Source organism: Typha angustifolia, chromosome 11 (genome assembly GCF_048772165.1).
Source record: "Typha angustifolia cultivar Huaian chromosome 11, ASM4877216v1, whole genome shotgun sequence".
NCBI lineage: Eukaryota > Viridiplantae > Streptophyta > Magnoliopsida > Poales > Typhaceae > Typha > Typha angustifolia.
In genome coordinates this window covers 3,833,177-3,849,657 of record NC_133249.1, presented here as the reverse complement: position 1 = coordinate 3,849,657, position 16,481 = coordinate 3,833,177, and the positions used below count along the sequence as shown (strand labels likewise).

The 16,481-nt window shown below is 36.9% G+C and overlaps 2 protein-coding genes across 3 annotated transcripts; both read right to left on the bottom strand.

Moving 5' to 3' along the window:
* Positions 1-821: 821 nt before the first annotated feature.
* On the bottom strand, positions 822-5,472 carry LOC140770442 (D-3-phosphoglycerate dehydrogenase 1, chloroplastic-like). Its single transcript, XM_073111641.1, has 5 exons — positions 4,619-5,472; positions 2,447-2,823; positions 2,061-2,171; positions 1,888-1,983; positions 822-1,799 (listed from the first exon to the last, which is right to left on the bottom strand). The coding sequence occupies exons 1-5, from the start codon at positions 5,232-5,234 to the stop codon at positions 1,128-1,130; spliced, it is 1,872 nt and encodes a 623-aa protein (XP_072967742.1). The 5' UTR covers positions 5,235-5,472; the 3' UTR covers positions 822-1,127.
* Positions 5,473-6,555: 1,083 nt separating this feature from the next.
* On the bottom strand, positions 6,556-15,039 carry LOC140770250 (calmodulin-binding protein 60 B-like). 2 transcript variants are annotated; one of them, XM_073111340.1, is made up of 9 exons: positions 14,898-15,039; positions 14,645-14,802; positions 13,789-13,864; positions 13,069-13,127; positions 11,386-11,879; positions 11,143-11,303; positions 10,863-11,066; positions 7,818-8,055; positions 6,556-7,550 (listed from the first exon to the last, which is right to left on the bottom strand). In XM_073111340.1, exons 2-9 carry the CDS (start codon positions 14,767-14,769, stop codon positions 6,985-6,987), a joined length of 1,923 nt encoding a protein of 640 aa, XP_072967441.1. In that variant the 5' UTR covers positions 14,770-14,802; positions 14,898-15,039; the 3' UTR covers positions 6,556-6,984. The 2 variants fall into 2 exon arrangements, with proteins under 2 accessions (XP_072967441.1, XP_072967442.1); XM_073111341.1 differs by lacking the exons at positions 14,645-14,802; positions 14,898-15,039 and adding an exon at positions 12,122-12,191 and having other exon boundaries at positions 13,789-13,863.
* Positions 15,040-16,481: the final 1,442 nt, after the last annotated feature.

Below are 16,481 nucleotides of genomic sequence, written 5' to 3'. Positions count from 1 at the left end.
TAAATTTAGAGCCTCATTTAAAATAATCAAGCTAGACCCAATAAGGCTCGGTCAAGTTTAAAATCATGTTTAGGCTTGAATTTGATTTTAAGCCAAAATTCCAAATCGACTTGATAAAATTTAATCTATTATTACATATATAACAAGTCAGATTTAATTAGATACATATTTAATTTGATTTTACAAAGTGTAGATTCCAGAATTTGATTCTACGCTTGGTTCAGGCACGATTTGAAATATGTTTGAATTTACTCATCAAGAGCCTCAAAATAGGCTTGAATTGAAATTAATCGAGTTTGAATTTTTAGCTTAGGGTCAAATGATTAACTAAAGAGTGCCAAATGTCAATTCTGCCTAATTTTTTTGGACGTTTATGGAGAATATAACTAATATGCTATCTTGACTTTCAGTTTTGCAATGGTTTTTAAGTTATTCTCAATAACAGTATCCTGTCATGAATAACAGATTGAACTACTTTCTAAAAATGCAATGCTCTCCTATTTCTTTCTTCTTCTGCAAACACTTATCCAATATTTTTGTGTGTGTGAGAGAGAGAGTGCAAATTATTGGGTCACAGGTTGTGTAATGGCCTCCCAAGATCTGTGAATCTCAAGTACTGCAATAGGATCTCTTCATCCATGGAAGAAAGTAAAAGAAGTTAACTAGAATATGAACAGAGAGAGTAGCAGGTGACAGTGAGAGGATCTAAGATAGAACACATACATAACACGCGGTGACAACAACCAAACTAGTTTCAGAAACCAACACAAGAAATATTGTTTCGGTGTACTCATGTTAAGACCATTATTGCCAGCTGATAGTGGAAAGAAAAGGTTGGAAAATAGATAAAAGAGCAGAAAAAAAAATATCAAAGAACATTTTAAATGCAGACAAACACCGCTAACAATCACAACACAATAGGCTTACAATCTATATTGTAGCAAGTAGTCTTCCGCTCTACTGATCTCTGCCAGGGAAAAAAAATATATGAGAACCATGCAAAAGAAGAAAGCTCGAATAATAAGCTTCGATAGCCAGCCAATGCCACTTGATCCGAAGATTTATTATATAGCTTGCACAAATGAAGATATTCGGGGTACCAGACTTGTAGGAGAATGCCTTCTCCTTCATAGCTTAAGGAATACAAACTCTTCGATGGCTGGTATGCTCCCAATCATCTTAAGACTTTCCTTATCAGGTTCCTCATCGACACCGATAGCCATAATAGCATGCTTCCTTGGTCCAGTCCTCCCAACACTCATGAAGCTGACATTGATGTTCTTGTCACCCAAAATTCTCCCCACCATTCCGATCATACCAGGCTGATCAACCTGCCTGCATAGTATTACGTTCCCCTCAAGACTCACATCCACACTGAATGAGCCTACCAGAGTGAGATGTGGTATGCCATCCTTAACTCTCCCCTCTACTCTTATATCACCAGAGTCCGATAAAGCGCTAGCGAACTTGGACTCTACATTAGCAAGGTGGATCTGGATGGATTCCAGAGGGATTTCAGGAGAACCGTCATGGGAGATGCTCTCCTCAATAATACGGAGGCCTCTTTGCTTGGCAGTATAGTCAGCATTGACGATATTGATGAACACACTAGATATGGGTTCAATGATGCCTTTTGTGATCATGGCTCGGAGAATTCTTGTGTCTAAGTCATCAGAGCCCCGAGATGAGGTGTAAACAACCTTGACTCCCTTGATGCCACTTCCACCGGCTACTAGTTGGACAGCCAACCTTCCTAGCTTCTCGGCCAGGACCACATAAGGCTTTAGCTCCGATAGAACCTGCAACGAAAGATAATTGCTCAGATGGCAGGTTGCATGCATGTTGGGATGTTAGAAGAGTTACAGAAATTGTGCAAAAAAAGATCACCTCAGCAGGAACCATGGGGGCATTCACAGCAGTAGCAGCAAGTTCACCTTTCAATGCCCCAATAACAGCCTCTGCTATTTCAATTGCTACACCTTCCTATGATATTTAAATGAAAGTAGTTACAGAACTGATTCTAATATAACTTAAAAAATTGCTTCAAGAAAAAGGAAAACCTGAGCTTCCATGGTGCTAGCTCCGAGATGTGGTGTAACAGTTACATTTTCATGCTGCACCAACTTGCTTTCTTTTGGTGGGGGTTCTTCAGTGAATACATCAAGTGCAGCCTGATCCAGATTTTTAATTTATCAGTAACAGGAGGTGTTGTGGACATTTAGTAGTAATTGCAACAATATACTCCAGCTAGATCACTGATGTGCAGTCCGAAGAGGACTTCAAAGTATTGCATATTTGCATCACAACATAAATTTGAGATCGGGATGCAAATTATCGCGTTACAAAATTATAAGCATGAAATCTCAGCTGTGAAGGAGAATGATCTAAATGCTGATTCAACCAGTAATACTAAACTATAAGAAATATAACAACAACAGATTCATACCTGTGCAACTGTTCCATTATCAAGTGCTCTCACTAAAGCATCTTCATCAATTACTCCACCCCTGGCAACATTAATAATTCTCACTCCTTTCTTAACTTTTGCAAGAGTCTCATCATTGAAAAGCTTTGCAGTGCTAGGAGTTAGTGGCATGTGAAGTGATATAAAATCTGCAGTAGATAGGGCTTCATCAAATGACACAAGTTCTACACCAATTGCACGAGCTCGGTCAGCAGGGGCATATGGATCATGAGCAATAACATGCATCCCAAGTCCTTTAGCACGCCTAGCAACTTCAGATCCAACTTTCCCAAATCCCATGACAGCGAGTGTCTTCCCGACAAGGGAGACACCGACATACTTATTGCGTTGCCATTTACCTGAATATCAAATACATTGATTTAGAACTGTCAAAAATGTTAAGAAGCTGACAAAAAACAAGTATAATTCAACAAGCAGAAAAAAAAACAGCTCAAATACAAGTCAATGCATCATTTTGGTGTCTTAATTCCACAAACAAGAATGTTCTGATTTCACAACTTAGATAGTGAATCAATTGATTATTTGAGTAGTCAAAAAAACTAATTGATATTATGACAATATCACTGTATCCTAAACTGCTCCTTATAAAGATCAGCAGGAAATGCATGTCACAGGAGCCTGGATTCCTTTAATATTTAGATTTCAGCATCCATGGAAACAAAAAGGATAATTCGACACTTGGAATGCATATAATTTAGAAAGACAGTTTTAAATTTTAGCAGAAACCACTACCTAGTACCAGAAATTCCATAAAAACTATAAAGTACTCTATATGTCTACAAATATCAATTAAAATGAAAAATATATGTTGCGCGCATCAGTATGCATTATATTGCTATTTGTATTTGGTTAATCAGAGAGAGAGAGAGGTCACTTGGAATACATTTCATATCAGAAAAATTCATCATCTATGCATTTTCAGTCTTGTTACATGAATTAGCGTGAGGGATGTGACGTGATATGATGTGATGTGGTAGATAATTAGTCTAGCTGTTACTCATCAAGTCAAATTAAGGGAACCACTATATGTAATCAATAAGCTGTGGATATCAGAAGAAGGAAAAAGACAAAGTAGGGAAAAGTTGTGCCGCATTGAAGTCTAGACATTTTACATTCTGGTAATTGGTAGGAAGTCTACCAGTAGATTTATGCAGTGCTCAAATCTTTCAACCTGCCCAGATGAATTCAGAAGCAGGATGCTAGTATACTACTCTGCTTGAAAAAGAAAAAAATTTATACCCAAGAGATCAAATAGAAAAAAAGAAAATCATAATGTGATTATTATTGACAGAATTAGCATGTTAAACCCATAATGTATACTTAACAAGAAAAGTAATAAATATATAGAGAAAAAGTTCGACCAAAACTGCATACCTACTTGCATATTAAAACCATGGAACTCTTTAATCGTGCGCAACTGCAGAGAATTAATTTCTATTCACCAATATCTAAAGACCTTACAAAGCTTTAGAGTATAGGTAAGAAGCCCAAAAAAAAAAAAGGTGGCTACCTACCAATTAACACAGTAATCTGTAATCATTTCCATTACGAAATAGATGAAATATATTGAATGTATTTAGAGACAACCAAGATATTTTCTGAGAGACTGTGCAACACATTGAAAAGTGGCCCACCATATCATAAGAGGTCAGAAAAAAGAATGATTACAGGATTCTTTCACCAGCACTAATTATACCAACTTGTTTTACTTTACTGAAAAGTTGGACCTGATCCCAACAAACCCATGTGCTCTAGACATGTTATATAAAATTCATCTACTGCCATATTATATAAAATTCGAATTGCGATTATAGCAGTCGTCAATAAAGCTCCGAAAATTCACCAGCTGACTATGCTTGCTCCAATAGAGCAGGAGAAAGAGAGTCCTTTTTACGGCAATAATGTGCAGTAATATTTCAGCTTACCTAACCTAGTGCAAATATTTCTACCCGTAACGTCACCGAAAGTGACAAACCAAGAGTCAAAATTCAAACCATAGAAGATCTAAATGGATCCGGTTGGTCTCCCATTCCAGATCAAACACCAAAAACCCTAACTTTACCTAATTCAAGACCTTTGATCCGAAGTATACAAATCCAGATCTCCATCGAGATCCAAAGAAAAGAAGCTTACCAGCCTTCATGGACGCATCGGCCTGGGCGACCTTCCTCGCCATGCCGGCTAGAAGCGCGATCCCGTGCTCCGCCGCAGCGACGGTGTTAGCCGTCGGCGCGTTCACCACGATGCACCCGCTCTCCGTCGCCGCCTGCAGATCCACATTGTCGATCCCCACCCCTGCTCTTCCCACCACCTTGAGCCTCCCCTTCGCCGCCTCGAACACCTCGCGCGTCACCTTCGTCCCGCTCCGCACGATCAGCGCATCGCAGAGCGAGATCTTAGAGCAGAGCTCCTCCGGCGAGAGGTTGTACGAGCAGTCCACGTTCGCGAAACTCCGGAGGAGATCCAGACCCACGTCGCCGAGCTTCTCGGCGACAAGTACCGTCGGCCTCGCGGAGGAAGATACGGTGGCGACTACGGAGACCCGTCGGTGATCGGCCGTGAGGCGCTGATTCCCGGCGGCGAGGCGGAGGCCGAGGAAGGGGGATTTGGGGGAAGTTTGGGATCGAGAGGGAGAAGACAGGAAGGAAACGGAGGTGGTGGTGGCGGTCGAGTGGAAGCGGGGGAGCTCCGCCGAGGTGGCAGCGGAGGAGGGAGAGGAGAAAAGAAGCTTCGCCGGAGACAAGGCCATCGCAGTGAGTGAGAAGTAGAGAGGAAGCAACGAAAAAAAAAAGCGAGTGTTTTGGTCTTGGGATCTGGATGTTTATAAAAGGGCGGAAATGTCTCCTCCGTAGATCCTTCAAATTGCAAATGTGGCAAAACATAAGTGGTTGGAAGAAGGTTAACCCATTTAGAATTGCAGAGGATCCGAGCCGGATGGACGAAGGTGGTGATTTCGTCAGTGGTGACCGGATTCACTCGGACTCTTCCGAGTGACCACGTGGGATTAAGTTCCTTCGTTAGATGAAAAGCGAACCTTTTCTTCGTAATTCCTTTTCTTTTGATCCTAAAACGTCACCTCCTTAAATAAGAAAAGGTATTCACGTGGAAGAAGGGTGGAAAATATTCCTATACTTTAAATAAAAGTCTTTCTTGGGGCAAATTGCACAAAATTTTATTCCCCTGTGGCTGTGAGTGAGGCTGTGATAGTTAAAAACCTCCCCCATCGTCAAATATTCCAAGTAGTTTTGGTGATATTTGAAAATGGAACACCAACTTTTCTTACTCTTGTCGGCTTGCAAGGAATATCCCCTCAGTATATTCTTAGTAGATAAAAATAAACTAAATAATAAATGTAGGGCTATCAAAATAATTTAGGCTCAAAATTTTGATCATTAACTGGCTTTGCTTAATCTGACTGCCTTGAATAAAGTTTGAATTAGACATGTTTAGGTACGTGAATTCGAGCCTCCATTTTAGTTTCAGGTTCAGTTTATGGAAGTTAACCTTTATTATGATATATTCGTAGTATTAGTATCAGATTAGATAGTATCCAACCTTATATATATATATATTATATATATACACATATAACAAGGCAATATAGGATGATAACAAATGCATAAAAACAACAAGAGGTATTTCATAATATTAGTTGGAATTTCCGTTACAACGTTGTATAGTTGTATGTGCAAACTAAATTCCGTCCACCAATTATAAAATTGACGTCCATTTGTTCCACCAACCAAAATTTCCAAACACTGCATGTGCCATTAACTTCTGGCGTAATGTATAGATAATAGATTTCCTAGTGACAGCCCAACCAGTGTTTAATATGCTGGTCCTCCCGAAAAGAACATCAGGTGCTGCTTAGAGATTGTACACGGATTGGTTGAGCACCCAACCTTTATATATATATATAATTTCAGAGCCAGATAATTATGTTAGATAGCTAAGACCAATTCTCCCATATGATGCACTTGGTGCAAGAAAATTCTTTCACCATGGTGGTCATCCTTTCCATATGCAGTTACATAGTTAACAAGTACTTTGAGAGATGGACAGTTTCCAACTGTTAGAATGGATATGCATTAATATTCTTGTTCCAGATACTAATCAAAAGAAGCCCAACTTAGATAACTAGATATCTTACAGACATCAAAGTAGAAAACCCAATCAACAAATACAAACTTCAAAACATCACCAAGAGTGTGACTTAAACTGTGGTATCTTGTAAACAAGCTTCCTAGCTCAAGCACTCTATGATGTCAGACCCAACTGGGTAGATTAATTAACAAATCATATTAATCAGCATGTAGAAAGCCCAAGCATGGTAAAATCTTACTGTACAAATGATTTGCACACAATCATCACTAGCAAGAATAAGCAACCCCTTTTCCTAAACTTGTCGGCATCATCCTTTCATGATATACTGAGTCAGCCACTGATGCTGGGTAAATATATATCAGCAGCATGACGATTAACATGTGTGATATATAATGCTAGTCTTCCAGCTCAACAAGCTGAGCTCTTCTCTCAGCTGCCTTCTTTCGTACGAAAATGCCCCATCTCATAGCTGCTTTGATCTTAAGCCACCCAACAAAAGCTCTACCAGATGAGCGGGTGCGGTCCTCGTCGACGAAGTTGAAATCAGAGCATGGAGAAGGCACGTAAGCTGAGAAACAATCCCCTTCATCAGGTAAACTGGCAGAACCTCCACCTGATGTAAAGACGCGGAGCAACTGTTGCATGTCTTCGTTCTCAAGCATTTCATGGCTTCTCATGCGGATCTCTTCTTCCGAGAACATGTCGTTGATACCATGGCTTTCCCGGTGGTGAGACCAGTCATCATATGAATGGCCCATTTGCTGCAAACCAACACTTGCCTGATGTGATGGGCCCAACACCAGACCCATGTGATCATCTCTGGCAACTTGTGTTTCATGTAAGGATTGGACCACTGGATTTAGTGGTGCTAATGGAGTGCTATTATACTGCATATGGGTATTGCTTGGTATATTTTGTTGGTGAATCTTGCATCTGTTTAGTTGGTTGGAAATGGTAGCACCTGAAGAGAACAAATCATAGTAAGCATTCTGAAATCTAGATAATAGAAGAATTAAATAATTTATTCATATGCTGATTGATGAATGCCTTCGCATGCTATTGAACACCTATTGTAAAGGAAGAACGTATGCAGCTTCATATGAATATATTTAGTTCATGTAAGAACAAGCTTCTAAATAATCTTCTTAGTCAAAAGGTGCATTTGATGAATAGATCCATTTAAATTCAAAAGTTAAAACAATAAGCTTTAACATCATTAATATATCACCTTCCACAGTTGCTGATAAATTCACAGAAGACTGCTCCAACGGTGCCAGATCCAATACATTGGATGTAGAGACATGCTGATCATATGAGGCAGTATAGTTTACTAAACCAGAGGAAGTCTCAGTAAGAGCAGCAGTTGTGTTCTCGCTCTGCTTAGAGGTCAAAAGAGCATTACCATCGTATTCAATGACATGCACCCAGTTATCATATGCCTCTTTCACCAATGTGTCTGCAACAAGCTGTAAAAATGATGAAGCATGTTATCACCAGCCTAAAGAGCTTTCAGAATCTCTTGGCAGCTTCAGCTCTATATTGGATTAATAGCAAATTCTTTTGAAGAAAAAAAGGGATAAACCAAGACAATTGAAGTAAAACATTTGTATAACAAGAGTAGATAGCATATTTGACACATTGGTTAGTGCACCTATATTAAAGAGCATGAAATTACACAAATCCAATTCAAACAAGTAAAAGAACTCTGACAGCAATAAAGAAAGGAGGTCCTGAAAAATTTTGTTGCAACTCAAGTGTCGATTCCATCTCCCACCAAGAACTTGTATTCTCAAAGCTCAATGAAGTAGGTCTTAGCAAACACTTCAGTTCATCTTGAAGTGAAGCAGTGAAAGACATGATAGGTAATAAACTTGTCTTTCCCTAAGGCTTCGTATTTTAATTTTTTCATTTTGGACTAAGGCCTACAAAATTACTATAGAAAGCAAGGATGGCTGTGTTGGTCGACACTTGCCGGGCTGATGAAATATCAGTACCCGGCACCGGTTATGCCAGCGGTACAGTCCTGTATCATCAGTGCACTTAAGGACCATCTTGACATTGTATTGCTTTGTTGGCTCACTGCTGTAACTTTTCTGGAAGCTGCTTGTAGCACTTGTAAATTGTAATGTTCCACATATAACCATCTGCAACTTAAAGCACCTCTTTGTCAATGGAAGTATGGAGCTTAGGTGACATGCACCTCTGTTGCTTAAAATATATTTGCTTCCTAGATTGTCGTGCCAACACCTAGTTCAGCACTTCTAATATATTTTTATGTTCATATATTACGTTGCTTAGATATATTTATTAAAGCCTACATCAAATTTTTTTATCCTTATAGGTTCTATGAATAATCTATTTTATTAAAGATATATCAATAATCAAGTAGAAACATGATTTCAGTCATTTAACATATAATATGATTGAATATATTCGTTAATTGATAATAGTTTAATAATTAAAACTAGGATATAAATGAATGTAGTTAATCTAACATTTTCCTAGATCAATTTTTAGCCTATTTGATAAATTTGACATTATTAATTTCATTTTTTTTTTGAGGAAATATTTGGGGTAAATCTAATTACGTTGATATTTTAACTATAAATTATAGCATTTGGATTCAAATCAACTCATATGGAATTAATTTAATATATTCCTATATCAATTTTGCTCTAATTTGAATAAATTTGACATTTTAATTTCAAATTTGAAGAAAGTTTGGGGGGGAATCAAAATTTTCTCTTTAATTGCTACATTTTAAAAAGTATTTTTCATAGATCTAGCATCAAAATGTTGGATTTACGTAGAAAAAAACCCATGCTGACCAACACAAGTTAGCACAAGGCCATGCCGGTTCGACACAGGTCGGACTTGCTCCAATTAAACACCATGGTAAACTTTAGAAGTGTCATACTCCAATAGAAACATATTCAAATGTGCTGGCATATTAGCTTGGTCAAACTTAGCAACAAATAAAAACCATAGAACAAAGGAGCAAATGTGGCATCTACCTCAGATAATCGGTTAGAATCAAAGGAACCAATTGCAAGAAAAAAATGGAATTGGAATGGAATAAATTGGGACTTATTCCGAAATAAAGGAATTTTTTATTCTAATTACAATTTAGTGTTTGATCGAAAAAAATGATAAATGTCATAATAAAATATGGGATGAGATGATGTTTGGTTGTTATAATAAGAATAAAGGATAAAACGATCAAACTAACCTTATTGCTCTTATTTTATTTTATATTTATTATATTATCTTCTCATAGTTATTTATACAATTCTTGGCTATAAAGAATTTAACTTAATTCATTATAATTTACAGTATCAATATCATTACGAATGAACCTCTCATACCAAAATATATTCTAATATATTACTAAGTATATTAAAATCATATTACATTGTTCAACTGAATCTAATCCGCAATATATCACCATATTAATATATTGCCAAGAGAGCAAATGAGTCATTTCGGTTTTAGAATAAGTGGATGAGTTATTCTAAAAATTTTATCTCAACTAAAACATGAAATAGGGATACCCGGACTAAGGGAGTTTATTTCATTTTGCTCTTCCAACCTTATCCACGTTTGACATGTTTATTCCGAAATAAAATGAGTTCATTCCAGAATAGGGGGCTTATTCCATCTAACAAAAACAAGCCCAAAATAAAAGCTGATGTGATAATGTTTTGATATTTTGAGTATTACAATAACCTGACAATATTACACTCTTATCTTTGTCAACACTCTGCAATCTTACAATTTCACGTTTTAGACACTGCTGGAGAATATGTTGCATTCATTCCACAATCTACTGTCTATGAATGTGTCAGCAGGTGAACCCATGAAGAAGAATGTTTGTCAATCTCAGTTCATGCCTAAAAGTGTGCACACATCAGTGGCAAGGAAGAGAAATTTCTAATAAATCTGAGTGAAGCCAAATTGATCATCTGATAGACTGACACGAAGTTGGGAAAGCATTTATTTCCTCTATTTACAACTGTCAGGAAAGCTTAATTTTCACCAAGGTAATCCCACATCAGTCTTTTATATATCACAGGTAACTGTTTAATCAGAGCCAAAGCGCAATATATTACGGATGAATATCATAAAATTAACATTAGCTTGACTCCCATTTTTGCACTGTCATAGGTAATGAGTTGCAGAGAGTAAATCTATTCACATTACCTTATATGAATGTGTATAAATGAAATTGAGTACAGTGCAGCACGACATCAGAAGTGTGTGAAGACATACTAACCTTCTTATTATCGTCAAGAGCCTCTGCTGAATAAAACAGCCCACCCACAATCAGGCCACAGAACTCATAAATATTGTTGAAAACAGCACCAATGTTCCTTGTCTGATCAGCATAATATATATAATACTTTCCACTCAAAACACATGTTTTTGCATGTTCCACAAGGCTTTCCCACATCTTATTTGACATTCCACTCCCAAGGATCTATGATCACACATCATATACATTAGAGCAAAAGGAAAATAGGTTTTGTGATGAAAAGCAATCAATGAGAACTTACATGTCGCAATCTTTGTGAATCCCTAATGACAAGTCTGAGAAAATCTTCAACTGTGTTTATTCCAGATTTATTCAACCTCTTATGAAATGAACCGTCCTTGCCAATCTTTTCCAACCTCCAAACCTCATCCTTTAATGCTGGTGGATAGTGCTTCTTGTACACTATAATTTTTTTTAAGAAAAAGGCAAGCATCAGAAGAATAGAAAGTAAGAAATGGACAACATAAGTGTGCAGAATACCTACATTCCCCTCTATGGTCTTTGACAGTGAAAGCTTCGGTTTTTGCCTCACGAATGCGAATTCCATCACAGCATCCAGAGGCAATCTTCAGACCAAGCCTAAATTTCCTACTTCTTATCCAACTGGAATTATCAGTGAATGTCAGCTCCCCAATGGTACCTACACCTTCTTTCAGTGTGACCTGTAACTCCCCTGTGAGAAGGGGCCTCTTTCCCTCGCGCTCCTTGACTACATGACCTTCAAACTCTTCTTCAGTCCAACCATCGTCATCTTCATTATTAAAATCACCCTCAAGGACAACAACATCTAGCTTTGCACATGACTCAGGTCCTGTTGTCACAACTTGACTACTGGTTGCATCAAGCAACACAACATGAATTGAAGCTCCCTGTTCCCCTTCTACTTTTCCTCCTGTGAAAAGAGGAAGGGATAGCCTTGACCTAAAATGCAGCTTCAGGTTTCTTCCATCAGGGCCTTCAATTTGTTTTGGAGAAGACCTGTATTGCCTTAGCTTAGAAAGTTTGAAACTAGATTCACTAAAGAAATACCTCTGTAGAGTTTAAAAAGAAAAGGGGAACAATCCAAGATTCTGGATGACACATGATGTTTACAATATGTTGTGCATAAAGATAAGATATATAGAGTAACTTTAGCTACATTACTACTTATTTAAAGCAGTGTCCATAAAGTTGCACATCTCAAAAGGCAGAATCATCTGTGAATCTTTGTAATTACTTACTCCATCAATATGCCATGCAAACTTCCTAGGATTGCTGGGAGTGTTCCTTTAATCCCAAGGTTGTGAATATCTGTGCCAATAAAATAAACTACACATAGCAGAATAAAAATGTAATAGGGTATAAGTATGTTCTTTGCTTATAACTACATGATGATAATAGTTCAGCAATGCAGGATTGTGTTAATTACAAACAAAAATAACTAATGTGCACATGAGAATATGAGATGTGGACAAAATCCAGATTAAATGATGGGGAGGGGCTCACTACGTGATAACTGTAGGATATATATATATAAACACAAACTGTAGAATCAGTGAAATCCATCACTACGTGAGGAAATTCCAAACACCTTAGTCAACACTGGCATTAGTGAAAATACCTAACTATGATAAGAAATACCAGTCTTATTGAATGAAAGTTTACTTGTAGACTTGTAGTGAAGCTTGAAATGTACTACAGACGGGGTTCCCCCATTTTCATTGTGGAGTTCATTCAGAACATATATGTACTGAGAAGTTTATATGTACTAAGTAAAAGTTTTTCACTTTTTCTCCATTTAAATGTAGTAAAGTTTACAGTATCTCTCGGATAATGAAATATAGTTAAAACAAGCTGGACGAAGCACAATTTCAACTTCCAAAAACTATAGCAATAACAGAAAAGGAGAAAAATAAATTCAGCCTTTTTAAGGACTCTCTGTGTAGCATACCTATATATATTCATATATGTACACACACTTTGATATATATGTATATGTATATATATATACAAGCTAAACTAAGTAACAAGGAAATACAAGGTACAAAGCATGTTGCAGTCTTATAAATAGCTTGAAGCAAAGAGCAATTGAAAACGCAAACAATGTTTGTGTACTGCATTTATTCGGAACAAGTGTGAGAACGATGTATCCATATTTTATAAATGGTGAAGCCACATATATTTATACCTTCCAGCAACGCCAGTAGGATCCAACTTAGCTAAAGCACGCTCCACTTCTTCGCTAACCTAATAAGAAATGGAACGTTACGATTAAAAGATGGCTAGCATAACATCATACCCAATGGAGAGAGAGAGGGAGAGAGGGAGGGAGAAAGAGAGAGAGAGCAGTATGAAGCTTCAACACTAGAGGAAACAACACAAGTATAAGGGATATGATCTCCCTACTCGGAGAGGTAAAAGCAGAACCAGCCCAACAAGAATCAGGTTGAATCTCCACGTTACAAGTCCATGCAACTAGGCAAGAAGTGTCACATGACCAGCTAAAAGATATATCAAATCTTCCCAAAAGTAAATTCAAGCCTGTCTTGCATAGGTTTATGTCCATCCACTCAAGGGCAGGGACATGCTTGTTACCTACGTCATGGTTTGTAAGTAGGCCTAACCAGGCCCATACCATACCAGTGGGTGTAGACAAACTAATGCAATTCACCCATCCACATTTAAATGTTACAATGAAATTATATTGTGCATTATTTAAACTTGGGAGGAAGAGAAATTTAAATTTTTATTCAAATTCTATAATTAGCACAAACATGTTCACATGAATTCAATAAGTAGAAGTATAGCAAGTTAGCAAGATTTGTCTGGATCATTTAATTTGTAACTTATTTTGTTTAAATAAAAATTTCACACAAGATGATGATAGGAAATTTTATGGTATTCTTACAACTCTACGAAGGATGGGCTCTAACGATGAACAAAGTTTCTGCAAGCTATCCAGCTTCAAAGCTTCCACGATCACACTGTATAGAATAGAAAATTTCTCATTAATAAAGAAAAGCATTATAGAGAAAGACATGATAAAACATTTCAAGTTCTCATGAAAATTTATAGCTCTCTAAGTAAGTTACATGCAAGCACTGAAAATACTTCCACTCACAAGCATTTTTTTTTTTGGTATAAAGCATCATACTTTAAAATTTAAAAGAAGGGGATAGGAGAATTGTCCAAAATAGCAAGACATTCTCTCTCTGTAACTGCATCTGTTTAATAAAAGGATGAACCTTATTCAATTCTCAATCCTCAAATAGAAGATAACCATAGCCTGATTCCTAGATTGAGTATTTATTATAGTTTCAATGTGAACTCCTATGTAGTATGTCGTTAATCCGTGAGGCTTTTACCTCTGTTTCCAAGAAAAGGAGGTGAGTTAACGTCATGACTATTACGATATCCAACAACTCTTGGTTTCACTAAATCCCTATATCTGTGTCGCCAGATACCAAAGGTTCATTGCCCTAGATCATAATACTCCAAATGCATCTTCCGCAGGGAACCATCATCTCAAACATACACCTAAATAGGCTTGTAACAGTTTAAATATTTGCATAAGAGTATGATTGCGTTCTTAACAACTTAACTATTTCTTTTACTTATCATAGCATTTTGCTCCAAAAAACCAAGCTTTGTAAGAGAAATCCACAAGAACGAATTGGCTCATCTCTCAAGTCAAAAATACGAATTTTTCTTCAGAAATGCCTAAAATCTACACTTATTTTTCCCTTCATTCTCATAAATTTTACCTGGCGAGAGCCGGGGCCTTCTGCCTCTTAGGCTCGGGTTGCAGTTCCCCGGCGTCACCGGCGTCCAACCCACGCTTCTCTCTCGACATCGTCCCCGATCGCTCAAACCTACCAGGCCGCTGCATCTCACCTCCGGAGAAACCCTAAATCCCCCAGATCTGCATCAGAATCCCCAAATCAAAACCTCCCGCAAATTTACGAACTAGGAATCACGAGACGGGATACAATTTGTGTAAGTCGATCAAAAACCGACCCCGAGAACACGATAAGAGCCTCCCGAAAACAGTAGACTCGAGGGGAGGAGACACACACACACACACAACGATCTCCGAGAGATCTGTGGAGATCACAGTCCACAAGACAGCTGCGGCGGCTGCAATTGGTCAGCGACTAGGAGCTTATGCGTACTTAATAATGGAGCTTTATTATTTTTATTTTTTTAACAACATTAAAGTTAAACCACTAATACTTTCTATATGCTTTTTTTAAGTGTAAATTGAGAAATTTTAATTTTAATTTCCTAAACCACCACTGTACTCTCAATTATACTAGTCAATTACAAAGATTACTGGGTATGATTTTTACCTCTAAATATATTTAGAGGGAAAATATATATGTATATTTTTTAATCAGGATAATTTCTATTTTATCCAAGATAGAGTTGTTGATATAAAATGAAAAATTAATTGGGAAAAAAAATAACTCAATTATAGGATGAAAAGGTCAACTGACGTATAGAATAGAATAGAATAGAATATTTTTCTTAGTGAAGTCAACTGAACTATACCAATTGGTTGGATGAAATCTTTTATATAGACCCATTCACATGCACATTATATAACCATCGATATTTATTAAAATACTCGTATATTTTTACTTTGGATATCTAGATTGATGCTACTATAACTATATCGATAGTTTTATAGAAAAGTTTATCTTAATTTAGTTTTAGGTGTCTGAAAAAAAACTTAATTAAGTGATGGGTAAACATATGGAATAAGAAGTATAAAAATGAGCAAATTAATTATTTTGCCATTTTCCCTAGGTTAATATAAATATTTATTATTTTTTATAGATAATAATTATATCATATCGTGATTATTTTTAGAATTTCTTGCCAAAAAAATAATTTAACTTAATTTAGCATAATTTATATAATAGAGATACCTCACAGATTAATATTCCTTATCAAAACATTACACTTAGATGATGTATTCTTATATATTATACTCATTACAAATATACATTATAATTTGGTAATTTGCCTTTTGGAGATGGTCAAATTAGTAATTTAGTCTTTTGGGATAAAGTGGTGGAATATCTTATTTTTTATCCTATATATGTATCACTATCTCATAAATATTTGATCCATTTTGGCCTCTAGTTTTAACTCCCAAAGTAAACTTGATCACCATTGGAGGCGGCTTGCCTTCTGCTTGCTGGTATAAAGAAAGCTATGCTTCCATGACTAGCAAGCATGGGAATGGGGACCAGCACAAGTGGTGGTATAAAGCCAAGGCATGGTGATGGGTTAAATGTGGATGTAAATTAATGACTATAGTTGCAGGATACATGGTCCTCATCATGGCATGGTTGACATTGTAGCAGTGGCACACTGCATAGATGCCAAGACCACAGCCAGATTCATATCAACAAGTTGTCCGAGGGCAACTGCTAATGCTAATGAGTCTTATCTGGATGTGTCAAATTGGAGACTCATAGCGAATAAGAATTGAATTACTATGTTTTTCTTTTTCCGTGATGACCCGTTAGAACTATATTTTGGTATATAATAGGTCTCTAGATTATAAAAAATATCTCACCTCCTTGGCGCCGC

Coding starts and splice junctions, on each gene's coding strand:
- LOC140770442 (XM_073111641.1), bottom strand. CDS start 5,234: ATGGCCTTGTCTCCGGCGAAGCTTCTTTTCTCCTCTCCCTCCTCCGCT. Junction 2,172..2,446: donor ATAATGGAACAGTTGCACAG/GTATGAATCTGT, acceptor AATCTGGATCAG/GCTGCACTTGATGTATTCAC. Junction 1,984..2,060: donor CTAGCACCATGGAAGCTCAG/GTTTTCCTTTTT, acceptor TAAATATCATAG/GAAGGTGTAGCAATTGAAAT.
- LOC140770250 (XM_073111340.1), bottom strand. CDS start 14,769: ATGCAGCGGCCTGGTAGGTTTGAGCGATCGGGGACGATGTCGAGAGAG. Junction 11,880..13,068: donor CCTACTGGCGTTGCTGGAAG/GTATAAATATAT, acceptor AAGGCAATACAG/GTCTTCTCCAAAACAAATTG. Junction 11,304..11,385: donor CAAAGACCATAGAGGGGAAT/GTAGGTATTCTG, acceptor AAAAAATTATAG/TGTACAAGAAGCACTATCCA.